The sequence below is a fragment of the Pollachius pollachius genome (assembly GCF_949987615.1).
Source record: "Pollachius pollachius genome assembly, chromosome: 16".
In the NCBI taxonomy this organism is placed as follows: domain Eukaryota; kingdom Metazoa; phylum Chordata; class Actinopteri; order Gadiformes; family Gadidae; genus Pollachius; species Pollachius pollachius.
Window position 1 is genome coordinate 18373914 of NC_136949.1, and position 21389 is coordinate 18395302.

A 21389-nucleotide genomic window follows, 5' to 3' on the forward strand; every position below is an offset into this window, starting at 1 on the left:
AACCCTGGCTCAGAAAAGCTCCTGCAGCATTGTAACGCATCAACTAGCGGTGAAGGAGGCTACCGCGCATGCGCAGTGGTGATCTCTGCCCTGCGGTGCAGAGAGGTCAGGCGATGGAAGAGGACCAAGCGGCGGAGGAGGCAAGTCAGGCACATTGAATCAGCGGTGTATCTACTTTAATACTGTGTAAAGTGTACTTATGATTCATACTAAAAGAAAAAAAAGCAAACAAATGGCACACAACTATATAAGTGACTCGTGTATCCAGTTAAACGTTGTGTGTGTCTTGTGTTTATATCGTGCCAGACCGCCTTCGTCGTCGAAGAGGTGAGCACCATCATAAAAGAGGTAAGACTGAAAAATCGAGCCTGCTGTTGTGTTTTTTTTTTTAATCATCGTTAAAGGTGGACTTGTTAACATTAGATAGGAGGCTATAGCTGACGGATATGGACGAAATTATGGTTTCTAACCGTTGCTGAGGACACCATGATGGTAACTAACCGTTGCCGTGACGTTATCACCTGGCGAGCAAAGCAACGCACGATTTGTGGCTGAAAGTAGTTTAATCTCTTATTGCCTTTAGCTGTGATGTTATTGTTACTTAATCACATACACAAATAACATTGATATATGAACTAACTATTACAAATACCATATTAGCAACTTTTCTGCTCTATCATAGTAAATGCTGGCTAAAGAAACTGTACAGTAGTCTCAGGGTTGGGATTAGTGATGGGCATTTGTTATGGGTCTGTGAAGATCCCTTAAAGCCATGAAACGTGGACTTGTTAACATAAGCTAGTAGGCTATTGCGACCCGTTGCTAAGGACAACATGATTGTGGCTAACCGTTGCCATGACGTCATCACCTGGCGAACAAGCAACACACAGTCGCGGCTGAAAGTGGTTTAATCTCTTATTGCTTTCGGTTTGTGATGTGGTTCTATCTCTAAACCTGGCGTTATGTCGGTAGTCTGTAGAGGGGGTGATTGGGGCGAATGGCTACCAGCACAGCAGGGTGCACCAGTGGACCAATAATGTGGTGGAGCAGTGTCTGAGTCAGCTGGGCAAGCTGAACAAACCCTTCAAGTACATCGGTGAGTGGATGGAGAACAGCCCTCTGTTCATATGGGGCTAGTTGGAACCCTCCAAACTGCACTGCAATTTCCATGACACATATATAAAGATAATATGATATGTTAAATCTAAATCCTTTAACAAATATGCTAATTATCATACATTATATACTCATTAGCTCTGACTCCTATGCAGCAGTGTGAGAGTCATTCGCTGTCTGCAGGTCGGACCTGCAGAGCTGCTGCTACCTGGTGATTTGAGTAAGATGTCAAACAGCTTGAACTGCTGTCCGTGGTGCCCGCATCTCCTGCCCCATGCACTTGATGCCTTCCCCAAATTATGACTGCTTTGAAGTCAGACATAATTAGTATATATTTTGTATTGATTTAGATTTAGATATACAATACAGATTTCGATTTAGGATCTAGATTTAGATATTAGGATTTTGATTTCTTAATACAATATAGCTTCAGATTAAGCATTTTGATTTAGATATAGATATAAAATGTAGATTTTGGATTTCGATTGAGATCTAATATTTAGATTGAACACAATTCAAATGTGTGTGGAGTGTGGAGGTGGGTCTATTTGTTAAAGATCCCATGGCATGAAAATGTCACTTTCTGAGGTTTTCTAACATTAACATGAGTTCCCCTAGCCTACCTTTGCTCCCCCAGTAGCTAGAAATGTTGTTGGTTGTAAAACGAGCACTAGTCATTCTGCTCCGCCTTTGAAAAAACGAAGCTCAGACACGCCGTTTTGGAAGTTTCCCTGTATGTCATCATAAGGCGAGATGCCACCTCCCTTGCCAGCCCAGAGAATTTCGCCTCCCAATGAGCTAAGACTGGGCGAGCGCCACGTGTGTGTGTGTGTGTGTGTGTGTGTGTGTGTGTGTGTGTGTGTGTGTGTGTGTGTGTGATTACACACACTGTAACGCAAGTGTTGTACACTTCTTTGGATAACCGTTCTGCTGTTGGTGTTATGGCGCATAACACGTCGGTTCTTTGACGTCTCTTGTATTTCCACAACGAGACTGTAGTTGGGGTTATCTCAGCCATCGTTGAGCCCTGCTGCCCGCTGCCGCGAGGCACCTCCACCACAACGCACCACTGCCCGGCAGCGGGCAGCGCGCGGTTTAGTCTACTTCAGATTGAGGTGGAAGTGGAAGAACCAGAGAAGTCGGAGAACCCGACGCAGACGTTTGTGATTCATAATATCGACTGGAGGCGAACACAGCTTTTGGCCGAGATAATATGCATTATATATTATTTAGATATAGAGCTCCAGGACTATAACGCAAGTGTTGTACACTTCTTTGTTGGATAACCCTTCTGCTGTTGGTGTTATGGCGCTGGTATTTCCACAACGAGACTCGTATTGGGGGTTATCTCAGCCATGGTTGAGAAGGAATTGGGGGAAAGGAACTTTGGCTTTGACTCCCTGAAGTACATGAACCACGACATGGAGGAGAAAGAGATTGTTGCCCGCGAATGTCTCCCGCTTGAGCCCCGCTGCCCGCTGCCGAGGGACCACCGCCTCGGCGCTGCCCGCTGCACGTGGCGGTGGTGCCTAAGTGCTGCCCGCTGCCGAGGTGGTGGTCCCTCGGCAGCGAGGCTCCGGTGGGAGACAATCGTGGCAACAATCCCTTTCTCCTCCATGTCGTGGTTCAGTCTACTTCAGATTGATTTGGACGTGGAAGATCCAGAGACGCAGTCGTTTGAGATTCATGATATCGTCTGGAGGCGCACACAGCTTTTGGCTGTCATAATATATATTATATGATATAGATATCTATGTATAATATATTATTTAGACATAGAGCTCCCGCCGGAGCACCCGGAGTGGTCTAGAATATTTACAGAACACAGCCAAAGGCTGTGTGCGCCTCATCATTGTGATACATCCAAACAGAGCGCATGGTACCGTGGCCGCAAGCTGCTCAGGGCCACACCCCCACCCTCTTCTTTGACCCGCCTCTCTCTTCCTCATTTGCATTAAAGCTACAGACACCAAAACGGCGCGTTTGGGAAAGCTTAATGTGCCACTGGCTTGTAGTGGCTGTAATCCTGCACCACGGCTGAATTTCGGGAACGTCTTCAAATACTACGTTATCGTCCGAAAATTATCTGTATTAAAGCATCCATAAAGTAACATGCCATGGGACCTTTAAATAGGGGAAAAATAAAGCAAAGCTCAATTTAAATCTGGAACAAGTGAAGCAGGTGTTCTAGTAGAAAGTTTGCTCCCTTTTGGTGACCTTAAATGGCTTGTGTTTGTTCCTCCAGTGACCTGTATCATCATGCAGAAGAACGGAGCAGGTCTGCAGACAGCCAGTACCTGCTTCTGGGACAACACCACTGATGGTAAGCCTGGAGGCGTCACGTTATTATCGGCAAACACTGATAGATATACACAAGCACTGATAACATGATAATAACATGAGCAGTCAGCACATGTTCTTTTCACAATAAGATCACTTGTAGTTTTTTTAATATCAGTGGAGGTGAAATGGAACAAGCTATTGAAGGAGTTGTTTGTTATATTGTATCGCTACAGGAAGCTGCACAGTGAGATGGGAGAACAAGACCATGTACTGCATCATGAGCGTGTTCGGCCTGGCCATCTGAATTCACTTCTGAACGTTGACTGTGTGTTTGAGATGACATGTATTCTCAGGTTTAATAGGGATAAACTTCACTGACATATCATAGGTGAACTGTTTGGATAAGCTTTTGTTTTAGATTCTGATCAATTTTCCTCCCACCCACCAACACACACACAATTTAGTTCACCTATGATATAACGGTGCAGAGCACAATTTTATTTTAATAAGCAACACATATATTGCAAGTAGGTCCCTCAACACAAAGGTACCATATGTACCATATAAAAATTGCACTTGTATAAACAGCAATGTGTCTTAACACCATTACAGTAGCGGAGAAAATTGGTTATTGAAAAGAGGTTTCTTTAAATACTTAACCGTTTAAAAATTGAATTGGTCTCATGGCATCACATCAATAGCCAACATTACTGGTCCTGTCATTTTTCTTCTCACGCCACACACCAAAAGCATGATGCAAGTTGCAGAAGAAAACAAGCACAATCACAACAGTCAAAAACGAAATAAGTGCAATCATAGGCTGATCACAAAAAAGCTTTGTTTAAGGAATGGAACAGTCCTATAAGTAGCCAATGTTTATAGATAAATTATTTTTGGCAAGAGCATATATATATATATATATATATATATATGCATGCTAAACTTGCTTTTTGAATCCGATATTGTGGTCTCAGATTTCCAAAAGAAAGCGTTTCCTGTTGTCATATCGTTGGCAGAAGTAAAACAAGCACCAAAACGTCAGTGGTTGAACATAAAGCACATACACAAATATTAAAATATGAATGAAACCTATTACAACTACCATATTGGCAACTTTCCTGCTCCAGCATAGTAAATGCTGGCTCTCAAAACTGTGTAGTGTGAGGGTTGTGATTAGTGATGGGCATTTGTTATGTGGCTGTGAAAATCCCTAAAACCCATGAAAGAACATTAACTGTACTGTGGAAACGGTTTTAAACATTGCATAGCTGCAAAACTTCAGCAGAATGACACTCAGTACACATTTAATATCTATCTTAAAAAAAATATTTATGTACAGCTTCATGTTTTATTTCTGCCTATATGTACACATGGGTTGGCCACGGTACGAATCCATACTCTTCCAACCGGGAAAGTCAAGCAAGAAGGAGATTCAACATTTAGTCACTGTCACTCTCGTCCTGGTACTTGGCAGTTGCTTTAATGGCGCGGCCGTTCTGCAGGGGCATCTCTTCATAGTCACTCCTGCAACCAAAAGGGACACCAAGAGGCAAACTGAGTGTAGTAGAGTAAGTAAAATCGAACCAAGAACAAGTCAATAATGGGAGCCTGTAAGACACAGGTTGTTGTGTCATGTGGTTCTCAAACTCTTTATGCCGTGTACCAGCTTAGAGTACCACCATTGTGACCGATGCCATAAAATCTAACTAAAAACTAGCGGAGGCAGGCCCTATTCAGCTATGCAAAATTCACGCAGGAGGCACATTTATTCCTTCCACATATTTTAAACCACATTTTAATGATCTCACGGTTGATGTATTTCCATTTGTACTAGAATTTTGATATGTTTTTAGAGATCATTTTTTTGGAGATTCCACTGCGTACCACTAAATAGCACAATTAACTGTTTACCACAGTTTGAGAACAAATGCTGGACTCTACTTTCAACATGATGCATCATTGTGGAGGCGTTGAATCTTACCCATATATCACTTCATCATCTGAGTCGTTGAGCATGGAGAAAGCAGGGTTGTCCTTCAATTGGGAGTCTTGAAAATTAAATTCAAGCATTAATGCAAAATCATGGCAAAGCAGCCAAAAATAATAAGAATCAACTTAGGAATGATACATACCATAAAGAGCATTTTTAGAAGGAGAGTACACAAATGCTAGCGTGTACAAATAAAAGTTGAGCAGGCCGTAGAAAGATAAAAATTCGGCTGGTAAGTTTCGAGTAAAGGAAATGTCAGACAAACAAAACTTCACTCAAACATGAAACAATATAAAAATATCTTCAGCCATGAAGTGAAATCCTTAACAGTGAAAAAGGATATAGTTTTGGTAGTGGGTGGACAGCTCAGCCACAAAGTTGTCTTGAAGAGCCTTGGCACCGAACCGCAGGTAGAGTATGACCATACTAGAGACATGAATAGTCAGGGTTAGGTTCAGAATGGACAGGTAATATTGGGACCATCCACGTTTTACATTCCTTATAAAACATACCTGATAATTAGCACCACAAGGGTCAAAGATGTCAAAAACCTCAGCCGGAGATCTGGTGGTACATTTGACATGGGTCAATAGAGTGAAGATGTTTCTAAGGGAGTACCAATGTGAACAATATAATAAGCTACCTGAGTAGGGCATGTTCTTGAGTTCTGAACAAGCTCTGACCACTAGGAAGATGAGGTAGAGGATGTAAAGCGCTACCACAATCAGGAAGAAGATCTTCATGCCCTACAGATAAAGAGATTTACTACATCTACCTTCAGCGGACACACCTTCCTGAAAGATCATTGTTATCCCACAAAATTTGATTTATTAGTAATATTTATTGAGTATTATGCAACAGGAACTGCTTTTAAAAGCCTGTTTAAGTTATGTAAATTAACTCTTACCCAAGCTGTTATTTCATAAATATCCATAATGCCTGAGGTCCTACAACAACATTGTAATTAATAACAAAAACAACTGACCTCGAAGTTGGATATGTCGACTTTGTATTGGTAGGTGGGATCCTGGAGTTCATTGACTCTGCATGAGAAGGAGAAAGTAAAGTACAGTTAAAAATAAAAACCAAAGACAGCAGAGTGTTGTGTACTTCACACTGCAACCAGTAGTATGCTGGGTTGATGATTCGGACTCACGTTTGCCATATCCCCAGTGTGACCGCCGCGAGCCACAGCAGACCAACGATGACCAGTTTGGGCATGTAGAAGGTGAGGAATCTTCTCTCCCCCTGAAGAAAGTAAAAAAGGTACATGGAGAAAGAGGGATCAACAACAGATGTGTGACTGTGTAATCCCTCTTGCTGCCATAGTTATTCCCTAAATAAATGCAATGTTTGCAATGTTGAAACTAAAAATCATTGATCTGAACCATCAATGATTTGATCAGACTTCCTGCAACAGGCAATTGCTTGCCAAAGAATAACAAGATAACTTGCCAGTATCAAAATATCAAAACTGATCATTTACTTTTTATGTGAAGAGACCCCTTCTCAAATAAATAGACCTATACTTCTGCCTACTTTTGGTACGCTGCAAAAAAGTCACAGTATTGTCAATGTTATAATCCATTATCCGGCATATTAAAATAGTGGGGTAGATAGGTTAATACGTAATACGTATATACATACGGACGGACAGACTCACCTGGACCCGGATGCCATGGTAGACGCAGAGCCAGAAAAGCAGCAGGGCACAGAGGAAGAGAGCCTGGAAGAAGGTGTCCAGCATCCCCGGGAACCAGCTGTTGACCAGGAAGGACAGCGGGAAGAAGGGGTCTGAAAGTAGACAAGGAGGGGCACTCAGAATGAGCTTACTGGGGTCAGGACTCTGGTGGAAAGGGCATGTTGTACAATCCTCTAGAAGGAACCCTATTTCAACAGGTGTAGTCGTTGAAAGGTCGACCGAATTAGTGCAGTGCCCTGTTTGGTGCACTGACCAGCCTACACAGACGGACTGTATCTACTCAGAGCCCCATGGGGCCCCATGTTCCAGCACCAGGGGGGCTTTATAAGGGATTTCCGCCTGAAACGTACCGTTGTAGAGCAGCAGCAGAGGCAAGAGGATTGACATCCACTTCTGCTCTATCCCCCAGTCCCTCATGGAGAACTTCCTCAGAGAATGAGCAAACAAACACTGCAACAGAAATGGAACACATTTCAAATCATGCTGAAAGTGCATTTTGTTGTTGTAGAGTCGGCCGGTTATTTTAGTAGGACTCTTCAGCAGTGTGATACACATTTAATGTACTCATTTACGTTTTTAACCAAAGTGACCAGAAGTTAGGATGAAAAATCAAAAGCATATAATTTCTAGTGTTTTGTCTAGTGAACCAACTGCTATACCTTTAGGTCAATTAACATTTCATATTTTTTAGGTTCACATTTAACAAAATATAAATGAACTAGAACAGAAGAAAAAGAGAAATGTATTTGTTAAATATGGTAAATAAAGCCTAGGAAGAATATAAGCATGGCGCTGCCTAGCTGATCTTATCTAATTATTATGCTTTTTTCATGTAATTAAGCCAAATTGAAGCCATGACTACCATCTTAACTTATAAATCATGTATTCAAAAATGAAAGACTAGAACTCAAGCTTCTCTTCTTACCGTGACCATGAAAGTTAGGACTACAAAAACAAACCGGAACCAGATTTCCACTTGAGAGAAGGTTGGATTGTATGTTTTCCACTGTGTGCAGACGAAAATATATTTGACAAATTACTATTTTCTGGGAAAAATCAATGATACCTTCAATCAATTTCAAGAACAATGTTTCCTGAGCCACTTACCACAAAATCAACCTTGAAGTCATACGTGACATTCTCAAGGCCTTTGAAGCTTACAGCGATCTGATAGCAGGTGTAGTTCAGGTACCCAAGGTGCACTACGATGATCTCATCACATGTCTGCATTGGGGAAAGGATGGGTGATGAAGAAACAAACCATATCAGTGCTGCTTGAATTAACGTTGTTCTGTCTCTTAGTGCCTTATCCTTCAAGTGCTTACTTGACCATTCAAAGAATTGAGTAATTATCAGATGTTTTTTTCCAAAGTGACTCACTGGACATGTTAGCTACATAACAGTAAGGAGTAGGTAGGGGTGAGGCGTCTTGCTCATAGATGCATACAGGTACACTGCAGCCTATGGGTCTTGAGCCCTGAACCCAAAGTAGTAGTATTTTGGAACCTGTCCAAAGGAAAAAGAAACCAACAGGAAGGGACACTCACGTCGATGCAGTGCAGCGTGCGTGACTTCTGGTGCACGTTGTTGCTGATGTGTGTGATGCTGCCGTCCGGCATCACTCCGTTCAGCACCACGTTGAGCTCAAAGGGCTGCTCGAAGGCCACCACTAGGCACAGAGGCGGAACATCATTAGGGGGGAGGGGCTTGTTACACCAATGTTGTCACAAGCATTATTATGGATATCGATCAAAATGCGAAGAGGTCTGTACCTTAATTTAATTTTTAGGAGAGGATGTCCCTTAATTAAAAAAAGGTTTCCACCTGAAGATATAGTGGTAGACACTTTAACAGGGAGGGAGGTGTGCATTGTGTGGGTTCTTACCATTGCGATGAACCACTTTCATCGCACAGGTCAGCCAGAGCTGCTGGTTGTAGGTGGTGAGAGGCTCCGACTTCAAATTAAATGGCACCGTCTGAAATAAAAAGGTATTTGCTAAAAATACGATTTTGATTAAAAGACAAATCTTAAGAGATTGGTTGATGCAAACAACCTGCAAATAACCTACTGGGCATAATTTCCTGAAGGGGAGATTGGAATGATTAGAACTTACTTAAAAGCATATGGCCCAAGGCACAAGGAACCATCTTTAGCCCCTAAAGTAAGCAGCTATGACCAATAAGGAGGTTGTTTGACTAGATAGAAATACTGTTCCGGGAGGCAGGTTAGGAAAATCTGCACTTCCATTAGATTTAGCAAAATAAAGCATAGTCTATGTTTGGGTCCACAACAGAGGAGTCCAGGTGGAAGGTCTGGGAACAGAGTTAGAGAGTGAAAAGAGCACTTTCAGGGCAGGCTTTGAAAGCAATTAGTGAGCCTGAAAAATACACAAATGTATTTGTATTGTGGCCATGATGTCAACAGTGACAGTGGGCAGCAGATTGTCCTGTAGCTAGCAAGAAGTTGCAATGACGACGCATGTTGTTCAATGTGTGATGACTATCAGCAATAATATTTAAGAAACAGACAGAACACATGTTCCTGTCACGCATTTCATTAGAAAATGACAGAATTCCTTGTGTGGCTTCAATCATAAATTAATACATACATACATAATGCATACAACAAAATGTAGTACTGCTCCATACAGGTATCTTCTCAACATGCCAGACCGACCTTTACAGAGTGGTTCTTCAGAAGCAACTGATCAGCATTGTGCTGCTCATTGATAACCTTAGGACCTGGAGGAAATAAATATGGAATATTTGTTATATATATGTTTATAAAGAGTGTGTGTGTATGTGTGTGTGTGTGTGTGTGTGTGTGTGTGTGTGTGTGTGTGTGTGTGTGTGTGTGTGTGTGTAAAACTCACCTGAAACACCAATCAAAACGGTGAGGCCAAAGCAGAGCAGGAAGACCACGAAGACCAGGACGAAGTGTCTCTTAGAGAGCGTGTAGAGCCGCATAGGGGCCAGTCTGTTAGGACAACACCCAGCGTGTTCAGAGATCAGAAACGAAAGCCAGGACGCATTGCAAACTTTAAAAGAACACTAGACGCTAACAGGTATAATCTGTCAAACAGGTTGAGGAAAACAACGTTGAAAATATGTCCCTATGTGGGGTAGAGAATGGCTGGCAGATGGACACTCAAGACCACCCTCATGGGTTAAATAAATCAAGTCAAAAAAGTGACAGGAAACCAGCGAGATATTGTTTTAGAATTGTTACCTCTAAATGTAACCATGGATAAACTAGTATATATATACAGCCGCCCTGCTGCTGATACGTCCACACTAGCTCACAACACAATGCTATTCGGTGTTAGCAGCTGGAGGTCGATATAAAGTGTCGGGGACCAGGACCCCACGCCGAGACTTCAGTGTCACAATATATTTATAGCCGAACAGTTTTACACTTACAAATCCATATTGGTACTCTCAGCTCTTTACACGGAAAGAATACAACCCAATACAAATAGAGTCCACATCCGTGTACCAGCATCAATCTGCGACAACTAGGATGCGCCGTCATCAAAGGGGAGGAGCTATAGTCAACAATGATACATCGTCATCAATGGGGAGGAGCTACAGTCACGTGGGCGTGGCGTCAGAACCTGTGGTCAGTGGACTGATGACGTCACACATCATAGGGTTTCATTTAATTTATTAATAAGGCTGCTCAGTAATGGATTTGGAATTAGTTTTGCAATAATGTGTGCATTGCACACATCAGTTAGATACATTTTAACGTTTTCCAACTACTTTACAACATAGGCCCAATGAAAACAATCATTGGTAGGTGGGCGGACTTGTTGCCTGGGCTAGTAGTAGGTTAACTAAAAGTGAGTACCCGAAAGCCTGCACAATATAAATATTTTGCATAATTTTGTTTTCTCCCCGAAAGCATTATGAGCCAATGTCAATGGAGAAGGCGGCGCTCTAACGTGCGATTCGCCGCATGGGCCTGCTGTTGAGTGAATGCATTGCATTATTTTTACCTTACCATTATGCCGACAGGTTTTCTCCTGATTCACTTTGATGACAAGCTCATTGACAGTTCTGTTCAACTTTATTTTTCCGAATTAGGGAACAATAAATCATGCATTGCTTAAATTGGGTGGAGGCAACACATTCAATGCAGTCTTCTCAAATTCGCACCGCAGTGACATTTCTTCACCATGACTGCATTTATAAACCTCACCTACCTGTAAAAGCGATCATCTCTGTAAGGTATTAGATCCTCCTTGAAGTCGTGATAGGCCTCCTGTATCTTCCTACAGAAGTATTTGAGCTCGCTGTAGAGAGGGTTTTCTAACACCGAGTAGTCGGTGTCCATTATGGACAGGCGACTGGAAATGGCGATCCAAAATAATCTGCAACCTTTAGAGGACGACCACGTTATCTTTCTTTATTGTTTCCTCGGTGGATTGAAACTGCCGACGATGCTGTTTTGTTTGTGTGTGGGTACAAAAAAAGCAGTAAACCCAAAGAGGGGCGTAAACACACATCACACACACACAAACCATAGGGGGAGAGGGTCACGTGGGCCTGCTTCAGCACCACGGAGAGCGGAAGGCGCCCCTTCACAATAAACCCACATCTCCATCACAATCCTCATCACCACAAAAGGTTGTTGGATAAGTGTTAAAACCATGAATAAAACAGTAACCTGGAACATTTTCTCAGAAACAATGACAGTTTTTATTCAAAAGATGCGTGACATAATTGTAAAATAATTTACATGGCATGCCTTATTCATTCACTATAAACATTCAGTCACCAAATCATACTCAACGTTTTTTTTCTTCCTTTTTCTTTAGGGCTACATCTACTAGTACAAAGCACATTTCTTTTCAAAAGAAAAGCGGAATGCGTTATCAAGAGGTTGTCTCATCCATTAAATTACAGGTGAATAATTAACCAATGTCTGTAGGAAATTCTGATTAGGAACGGTGAATAATGGTGTGTATCTGAAGACTTAGTGTTTATCCAAATGTAACTGCACAAATAATGAGGAAAAGGAGTGTGTTAGCACCCAACAGAAGGAAAAAAAGCAAATAATAAACAGTAGCTTCTTTTCAGGGTAAAAGTATACACCAATAGAAGGTAATAGCTATAACACTGATGGGATTGATAGACCGCATAATTTAATACAGACACACCAGTTACATCCTACACAACTACACTAAACAACTGGGCACTTGCTCATTCACATCTTTTTTTTTTTTTTTAACCAATGCAAACTTCACTAAACACTGTATAATATGCCCCTCCCCCTCCTGCTCAAAGCCTTCCATGTTACCATCTTACTATTTGTCAACACCTTGAAACAAACCCTTGACACAAAGAAATAAGTATGTAAAGTCCACAAGTAATATACAACCTTTGGGAAATTATGACGTATAAATAAAAGGTATAGGACAGCAACAGCAACACTGCCAACAGGTTTTCAACAACATTGTATAAAACTGCGGTCAGTATGTGATGGCAAAGGAAAATCTTTCTTCCTAGGAAACTATTGCACAACTAACACAAAACAAGATATTGTCAGCCATCTTGTTAACACCATGCCTATTGTCTTTATGCTGTCAAGATGAAACGATTTCTCCATCAAAGTCCATTAGACCCCTTCTGTTGGCATGCATGTCTTTTAAAAGAGAAAAAAGCTACATGAATGTAGTAATCCAATCCATTTAATATCAAATCATTGACTGCTCAAAACCAATGTTTTGTTTTCATTAAACAGACTAAATCCTTTCCCTCTCCAGGCGTCTATCCTAATCTTCAGTTCATATCTTCATTGACCAATAGTTTTTGGCACATTCTTTCTGGACTATGCATGTGTACCACATTTCATTAGGCCTTAATCTTTGAAAGGGTCAAAAAGAACCCAAGGGTCACACACTTGACCAATCTCCCCTTCAGCTAGATCAACAAACTGCGTCCTTCAATGTTTGGTTTGGGAATGGAAGAGTTCATTGTGTGAAAACTCTCTTTTTGAGTTTGTGTTTCCTTTGCATTTGATTTCTGTTGAGGATATCTGGTACCGAAACCCAGCACAGACAGCCCTGTGAACTACTGTCTCCCCACTCCACTAGCTCTGGGGAGTTCCTATGTATCAATGATACTGGTTGATTATGCAGCATTTGAATAATGTATGAAATGGCAGAGGTACATTATACAAAAATAATTCCTGTACCTTACAAGTGTTACAAGTTTAGCGTTGTCTCTTAAGGTGTCGGGGCATCTCCCCCAACTAACTAACTCACTTCACAGAAGTGATGGCAGCAGACAAAAAAAGTGAACAAAAACATCGCTTGGCGCCAGAATTTAGGCTATTGAGGGCCATCTTTAAACCTCAAGTCACCATAAAGGAGGGTTAATATCTCAATGACAGTACAGGATTAGTCAGTCAATACTATTCTGTACAACCCTTCAATTTGGATATCTTCAGTCAATACAGCGATATTCTAACTCGGCCGTCTTGCTCCAAAACAGAGTAGATCGGTTGAAAGCCATGTCAGCAATTTACTAAGATTGTTATGGGAACACATGAACGACTAAAAGGTACAATTCAAATTATAGACATGGTAAACAAACAGATAAATTAAACCCATCGTGGATGAGCAACAGTCCTTCCTTCAGACTCCCACCTTGTTGTGATGATGGCTTTGACTAAGCTTTAATCATTCCCTTACCCTTCCAGGTTTAGTAACAAGAGAAGTGAATTCAATCATGGTGCCCCTGAAACAACACGTATCAATGTAGCCTCAAATTCAGCCACAGACATTTGGAGTGTAACAAAAATAAAATGTCTGAGAGCGTAAAACAAAATGTGCTCCTATTCTCTACAAAGTTGAACTTCTGTATTTTTTTAAACAAAATATCCCAAATCAGTTCAGTAAATACAGTGGTTGCTGTTTTCACTGAATGTTGTACAGCAATGGATTTCAGTGCCCAGTAGTACCTCTGCATTCTCCTGCAACCTCCCCGCCAACCCCCCCGCCCCCCCTCGAAAAAAATAAGAAAACCCAAATGTTCAATCGCCAGGATGTGTTATTTAGTTGTTTTTTTCAAGTATTACAGCTGCTCCTCTTATAGACCACACAGAAACAAAGGCTTCTGGTAGCACCACTCAAACAAGATACATAACCGCTTGTTCACTGTTCACATAAGTCTTCTAGCTAGAGCAATATTTATTTGCAAAATGGCCCAAAAGCTCAGCTTCTGGACAGGCCCTCCGAGCTTGGTGCCTCTGAGGGGCCTAGCGAGGTTGTCTGGGGACAGACTTGGCATCCGCAGCCAACGCTTATTGCACCGACTCTACTGGCAGCATTGTGTAGTGCAGCATGTTTAAATCTTCGCCACTGGACCAGGGAGGACCACTGTAAGCCTCTTCCTCGTCCCCAACAAAATCAACTCAAAGTTAAGAAACCTCAGACGAACAGCGCTTGTTCAGCAGGTTGCAATTGAATCTCCAAATCTCCTCCTGAATTTAGAGAGAGAGGGAGAGAAAGAGGGAGGGAGAATGGTATCATTTGAGGCGTTGGGTGACGTTGGCCAAAGCCACTGCAAAGGCTTGCACAGCAGAGAAGGGATACTGGAAATCCAGGATGTAGGCATTGCCATCGATTCTGCCAAACTGCATCACCTGTGGAGAAGCAAACTAGTTAGTTCAACATATGGCCAAAGTGTAATTCCTTCATTTAAATTTAAAGTATATATTTCTTTTTCTAACATGAAAAATAATGGAAGAGATACATCTTAATCCAAACTCCTCCTCACCTGTCGCCCTTCCAGTTCAATCTGGAAGTTCTTGGCCGATTCCTGTGTGACGCGCCCCCCAAAGTCCAGCTGGTACACCTGGGTTGCTTCGTTCCACAGTGGCTGTTTGTTGGCCATGACGTACACAAAGCCCTGGCTGCCCAGTCCTCGGTCCTCCTTCTCGTTGGCCTTGCGACACTTGATCTCCTCCAGCTCGCTGGCGGCCCGCAGGCTCCGCTTGCTCTTCCAGCCCTTCTTCCCGCTCTGGTTCAGCAGCTCGTCGCCGCTGATGAACAGCTCGGGCTCGCTCTCCGAGCTGTCCTGGAACTCGCTGTTGCCCGCCGCCTTGCTCAGCTTCTTGGCCTTCAGCTGCTGCTCCTTCTGTCCCTTCAGCTTCTTCTTGTCCCTGCTGCCCAGCCGCGGGCTGGAGATGAGCGAGTTGAAGTCCCCGAGGGCGCGGCCCTCCTTCTTGGACTTGCTCCCCTCGCCGAGGGGCGGCGGCGCCTCGTCCTGCCGCCCGTCCGCCCGTTTGCGGTTCTTCTTGCCGAACTTGTCGGAGCGCTGCGGCGCAGGGCTCTCTGTGAGGGATAGGACCTCCTGGAACATCTCCCCGGCGTCTGCCGCCATGGCCTCCGGGGCCCCCATATGGCTCTGAGACTCCGCTAGGGGCAGAGAGGAGGTAGTCGGAGGAGGAGGAGGAGGAGGAGGAGAAGGAGGAACCGCTGGTGGAAGGGTAGCCGGAGGAGGAACCATGTAAGCGTTTTTCTCCAAGGCCGCCAATTGCGAGGCCTTAGGGGGCAGGGGCAGAGGCGCAGCGGGGCCAGGCACAGGGGGACATGGGCTGTACGTACCCCAGGGGGCATGGAGGGCGATGGGAGGAATGGGGAGCCTGCCACACGAGCTGCCTCCGGGGTACATGGGCGGGAGAGGACAGCAGGTGAGGTTGGCCAGGTTGGCCGTGTAGCCGGGCGGTATGACCAGGGTGGCGTCTTGCTGTGGGAGAGGCACCGGGGCCACCATCTCCTTAGGAGAGGAGCAGGGACGAGGGGACCCAGGGATGGGCTGCATCTGTGGCCCTGAGTAGGATGTAGCCGGGGTGTACTGGAGAGAGATCTGGTAACCGGCGGCGACCGCTGCGGCATGGAACGACGCAACGCTGGGGCTAGTGGGGGACTTTGGAGAAAGGATGAACGGAAGCCTGGAAATGTCTAGGTGCTGAGCTGGGCCCAGGATGAGGGGAGGAGGTTTGTGGGCTCCTGGGGGCCCCGTGGGGTTCAGAGTTGCTGTCCGCTCTTGAGGAACCCACACCTCATCTGTGGTGGCTGGCTCCCACTGATAGGGAGGGGGTCGCTTGACCACCAAATCAGACATGTCAGCTCCTCCCAGTGCCAGATGCCTCAGGGACTGGTTGAGGTTCTCGTCCTCAGTGAAGGCAGAGTTGATGTAGTCAGTCCTGTCCCGGCCGCTCCCACTTCCAGCCCCGGGCCCGTCCAGGGCACCCAGCAGGCTGTAGGATGACTGAGAGGCCAGCAACGTGGTGCTGTTGGAGTGGACAATCACTGTGCTGTGCGGAGCCCCGTTCCCAGGAGGGAAGTCCTGCCTGATGATTGTCCCCCCAGCGATGCCGTTGGTGCTGCCTGGAGCCGGACCACCAATGCTGGATCCACTGCTACACTGGCTGCAGGTGTACAGGGCGGTGGGCGCCCTCTGCTGGTAGGAGGCTGCCAGCGGGGCACTGTTCTTGGCTTTAGGGGGCAGGGGTCTCGGTTGGTCTAGGATCTGGGAGACCTTGAGAGCGGCCTCTCGGCTATTCCGCCTGAGAGTGGCATGGATGAGGTTGCTGTCCAGTCTCTGTCCCGGGTTCCTACTGGCAGCATTGTTCTGATTGGCTGGGTCTGGGTAAGGGGGCGGATCTCCACTTGGTATGGAGTACCGCGGAACAGTGAGCCTGTTGAGGGTAGCGGAGGAGTAGGGTAGCTGGATCTTCTTTCCCTCGGCTGAGGATGAGGATGAGGAGGTGACCCTGAGTGTGGCTGAGCTGCCGGGGCCCTGCAGCGTGTAGACGTTCTGATTGCAGATGAGCCGGGTTCTGGGCCGACACACCTCCTCCACGTTGCCGCTGCTGTCAAAGGTGGTGATTCGCTCGTAGCCCAGGGGCGTGGGGTACGGCGTGGCCCCCGGCGGCGGCAGGCCCGAGGGATACTGAGGGAAGTCCGACTTCTTCATGCCCGGGTCTCCGTGCTGAGGAGCCCCGCCGGTGAGCCCTGCTGCGGCCCCGGGCACAGTGCCGGAGGAGGCAGAGGAGGAGGCCGCTGCCGCTGCCGCCGCTGCCGCCACCGTCCCTGGATAAGGGGGCGGGGGGTTCATCTTGCTGAGCTCTAGGGGCGCACTGAACACCACCGTGTCGCCCTCGGCCAGCTGCGGGGCGGGGCGGCCGGCCTTAATCTTCAGCAAGGGCTCGTGTTCGACCCCGTGCCCACCTCTCTCGACCGCCACGTCGGCCGGTAGATGAGGGATCTGGATCTGCAGGGCTCCCGGCAGCAGCAGGTGCATGGCTGCACCTGGAGACTGAGCGGATGACAGCGACGATGCAGGCATCTGAGCTTGGACTTGATGCTGCTGTAGCTGCTGTTGCATTTGAGGATTCTGCTGCTGCTGATGTGTTTGCATTTGTTGCTGTTGCTGCAGCTGTATGTGTTGCATGTGCTGCTGCTGCAGATGCTGCTGCTGCATGTGCTGCTGTTGGTGCTGGAGCTGCTGCTGCTGCATTTGCTGGATCTGCTGCAGCATCTGCTGCTGTTGGAGCTGTTGATGATGGTGCTGAAGCTGTTGTTGCTGCAGTTGCTGTTGGTACTGTTGGTGTTGCTGTTGTTGTTGTTGATGCTGTTGTTGGTACTGTTGTTGTTGTTGATGCTGTTGTTGGTGTTGAAGCTGTTGATGTTGGGGCGGTTGATGGTTTTGCTGAAGATGCTGTTGTTGGTACTGTTGTTTAAGATGCTGCTGTGGATGGTTTTGATGAAGATGTTGTTGATGCTGTTGAACCTGTTGTTGCTGCTGCTGTTGTTGAAGCTGTTGTTGAAGTTGCTGCTGCTGTTGTTGTTGTTGAAGTTGCTGCTGCTGTTGTTGTTGAAGTTGCTGCTGCTGTTGTTGAAGTTGGTGCTGCTGTTGTTGTTGAAGTTGCTGCTGTTGTTGTTGTTGAAGTTGCTGCTGCTGTTGTTGAAGTTGCTGTTGCTGTTGTTGTTGTTGTTGCTGTTGCTGTTGTTGATGGCGACTTTGCTGCGGCTGTATTTGCTGTGGGTGATGGGAGGACGACCCCCCCATGAGGCGACCCATATCGACCCCTCCAAAGATGACCTGCCCTGGACTGGAGTACCGGGCTGAGACCGCGTACTGGGCTGTCTGGCCCTGGTCCGAGCCCCCCGCAGTGGCCCCGTCGGGGCTGGCCGTGGGGCGGGAGAGGACGTCCAGCTGGACGTTCTGATTGGCTAGGAGGGACTGGACCAGGCCGATGCTCTGGGTGGGGGACATGGCCTGGGCGGGGCTGTGGATGGGGGCGATGGGGATGTTGACGCTGCAGGGCGGGTTGTTGACGTCGGGGACAGTGGTGCCCGCAGCAGGGAGGTCGTCCTCGTCCTCGCTGAAGACGTTGGGACTGAAGACCGGGAGGTTGATGTAGTCCATGGAGATCTTGCGGACCTCGGGCAGGTAGACGGTCATCTGGCGCGGCTGCAGGTGGAGGAGGCTGGTCTTGTAGATGACTGTAGGCAGGGAAAGGAGGAATATTAAGGAAGGTAAGAAAAGCCACATGCCATGAATATTGGATCACATTTTAGCTTGCAGAGTGGACAGTGTTTTACCTGCGCCGAGGTTGGTGGGCAGGAACGCAGCCAGCCCCACGATCTTGAACTTGGTTCCCCAGATGTTTGATGTGACCTGAGCAAGGTAATTATGCTAGGCAACGCAGAAGAAAAAAATACCAATGAATCCTCTGCTATTCTGAAATGGCAACACATGTGACATCACATCGTTGTTGTGAATAAAATGGCATCACGAACATTAATCATCACTACCTGTGTGATGTCATCTAGCGGAAATTCTCTCCGCGTGAGACTGGGAGAGCCAATGGAGGGCTTCCGTATGGGTAACCTTGGCGACCTTGAGATCTCTTGTGTTGCGCGGGACAGTTTGGGGGACTTTCTTGGATCGATGTTTATCCTGTTGGTAAAGGGACAGACTAAGTCTCTACAGAGAAAGTAGCAAATGGAAAAAATTGGTTTAGGTATGCGGTGAGCGAAGTAAGCAGTACAATGCAAAGAATTCCAATATGGTAAGATTTGGTAGTGAAGGACGTGTGACTCAAGGAAAAGTAAGGGCCAATGTTGATTAGAAATTGCCCTTTTGAGTGAAGTCAAAATGCTCAAATATCCTTGCACCTTAAAAGGTAGTTCCCTCATCCTCATCGTCCTACCATCGTCTTCAAAACCACGTATCCGGGGTCGGGTTGCGGGGGCAGCAGCTCTAGCAGGGGGGCCACACTTCCCTTACCCCGGCCACCAGACTTCCCTTACCCCGGCCACATTGACCAGCTCTGACGGGGGGATCCTGAGGTGTTCCAAGGACACTGTTCAGCTATAATCTCTCCCCCTAGTCCTGGGTCTTCCCGAGGCCTCCTGCCCACTGGCGCCCAGTGGGCATCCTTACCAGATGAACCACCTCAACTGACTCCTTTCTAAGCAGAGGAGCAGCGGCTCTACTCCAAGTTCCTCTCTGATGGCTGAGCTCTCACCCTATCCCTAAGGGAGACGCCAGCCAGGTAGCTCCCTTCCACTCCAATTGAAAGGTGTTATGTTGCCATTTATACTGCGACTTTAGGCAAGAAGTCTGATATACGGTCGACTTCCCCCCGTAGTGTATTGCAAATTAACACCTCCCACCACTTCAGCCCTGGCCAATCCATAACAGTCTCCACAGTCAATCCCTTCAACTTTGTTTAGTTTATATCAGACCTTAAATCCCATGATGCCCTTTTCCCTGCAGGATAAGGGTGTATACACAGGCTTTGAAGAACGGGAAAACCAGCCAGAAATAGGCCATTAACTCAATTCCCATCTCCAGTAGACAAATATTCCTTTCTGTTTTTGTTCTGCTGTGTCATGTTCAGATGATCCCGGATTTTTGATTTTTTCCAGTCACCTAATCACAGATTATATCAACTGTCAACTGTATATTTAATATCAGAAAGAGAGGTTTGTGACACATTAATTATAGAATCAGTTCCTTATAATGGTTGTCACCGGAAATGCTGCTCATCACTCATGGATCTACGACAAGAAATGGCTGGTACGATGTTGATCTAGAAGCTAACATTGTCATAGAAACTGTAAAAAAAAAAAAAAGCACGGGATGCAGCCGTTTTTCTTTCAGGTCAAACCGCTTTATCCCAGCACCAAGCCGGCGCATCTCTGCCAGAAAAACATGCTATGTTGACACTATGTGCAACTTAGTCTCTTTCAAACGCGGTTCAAACAACAAAATGGCCATTGCATGTCGTCTATCAACGGGCCAACGTCAAACTCCAGACCTTAAACGCACTTGTCCTGGCAAAGATTGCAGATTGCCATCTTTCACACCAAAGTCTACAGCCAGATGTTAGCAGGTGTAAGAATGTTTTCTTCGTCAGGTGGGACAGGGGCTTTAGGGTCATGAACAACCCTTGTTTCACTGAAGATGCTTGGTAGATGATGATAGCTCCCCGGGTTCAGGCTCCATCAAACAAAGTTCTTTACAGTCAACAAGTAAGAAGTGTTCATCACTTGCTTTAACCGGTTTTGAATATAGTTTCAGATTTTTTTTATAAAGAATGGCACACGCCAAAGCAACCATAATCAAGAAATGCAACGCGGAGTGCATGGCGTGTGTAAGAGAGTGTGTGTTTGTGTATGTGTCAGAGAATTGTTGTGTGTGTGTGTGTGTGTCAGAGAGTTTGTGTTTGTGTGTGTGTCAGAGTGTGTGCGTGTGTCAGAGAGTGTGTGTGTGCGTGTGTCAGAGAGTGTGTGTGTGTCAGAGAGAGAGAGAGAGAGAGAGAGAGAGAGAGAGAGTGTGTGTGTGTGGTGTGCTCTCACCTGGGCAGTTTGGGGGATTTGCTGCCTCTGGAGATCTTTGGGGATTTCTTGCCAACCCAGTCATCGCTAAGCTCTATGTCGCTGGAGTCTGAGCAGTTACAGCTGTCAATCATGGAAGAGATCAGTGTGTTGCTGTAGACCTCATCTAAGGAACCAAGAAGAAGGCAAGGGGGGGAGATGCACTTTAATCTCAAAACAATGGCTTACATTACGACATATGCAATGTCTAGCAAGAGTCTAGCAAGGCGCTTGAAACAGGTCAATGGCTATTCCACTGATCAGAATGCAATATTTTTTTGCATATTTATTTTTTAATAATTTATTTAGCATTTTCATGCATCAAGAGTTAGACAGAAAATATCGCCCCAAATATCGATACTTTAATAAATAAAATAAGCCGCTCCATCGCTTT

The 21389-nt window shown here is 45.6% G+C and overlaps 3 protein-coding genes across 5 annotated transcripts in view; 1 reads left to right on the forward strand and 2 right to left on the reverse strand.

Moving 5' to 3' along the window:
- Window positions 1-94: 94 nt before the first annotated feature.
- On the forward strand, window positions 95-3772 carry dynlt1b (dynein light chain Tctex-type 1b). The gene is made up of 5 exons (XM_079754069.1): window positions 95-140; window positions 307-348; window positions 973-1096; window positions 3362-3439; window positions 3633-3772. The coding sequence occupies exons 1-5, from the start codon at window positions 114-116 to the stop codon at window positions 3701-3703; spliced, it is 342 nt and encodes a 113-aa protein (XP_079610195.1). The 5' UTR covers window positions 95-113; the 3' UTR covers window positions 3704-3772.
- tmem181 (transmembrane protein 181) lies at window positions 3766-10623 on the reverse strand. The gene is made up of 17 exons (XM_079754068.1): window positions 10512-10623; window positions 9965-10068; window positions 9769-9833; window positions 8977-9067; window positions 8639-8760; window positions 8199-8315; window positions 8017-8097; window positions 7442-7541; window positions 7053-7183; window positions 6546-6637; window positions 6375-6432; window positions 6033-6135; window positions 5902-5953; window positions 5733-5815; window positions 5532-5621; window positions 5381-5447; window positions 3766-4923 (listed from the first exon to the last, which is right to left on the reverse strand). The coding sequence occupies exons 1-17, from the start codon at window positions 10517-10519 to the stop codon at window positions 4839-4841; spliced, it is 1449 nt and encodes a 482-aa protein (XP_079610194.1). The 5' UTR covers window positions 10520-10623; the 3' UTR covers window positions 3766-4838.
- Window positions 10624-14129: 3506 nt separating this feature from the next.
- Window positions 14130-21389, reverse strand: part of tulp4a (TUB like protein 4a) — a 35337-nt gene continuing 28077 nt past the window's right edge. For all 3 annotated transcript variants that reach the window (XM_079754066.1, XM_079754067.1, XM_079754065.1), the window contains 5 exons: window positions 20978-21122; window positions 18926-19070; window positions 18713-18806; window positions 14877-18613; window positions 14130-14742 (listed from right to left, as the gene is read on the reverse strand). In XM_079754066.1, coding sequence (XP_079610192.1) covers window positions 14626-14742; window positions 14877-18613; window positions 18713-18806; window positions 18926-19070; window positions 20978-21122 — 4238 coding nt within the window. In that variant the 3' untranslated portion in view covers window positions 14130-14625. The remainder of the gene's footprint in view (window positions 14743-14876; window positions 18614-18712; window positions 18807-18925; window positions 19071-20977; window positions 21123-21389) is intronic.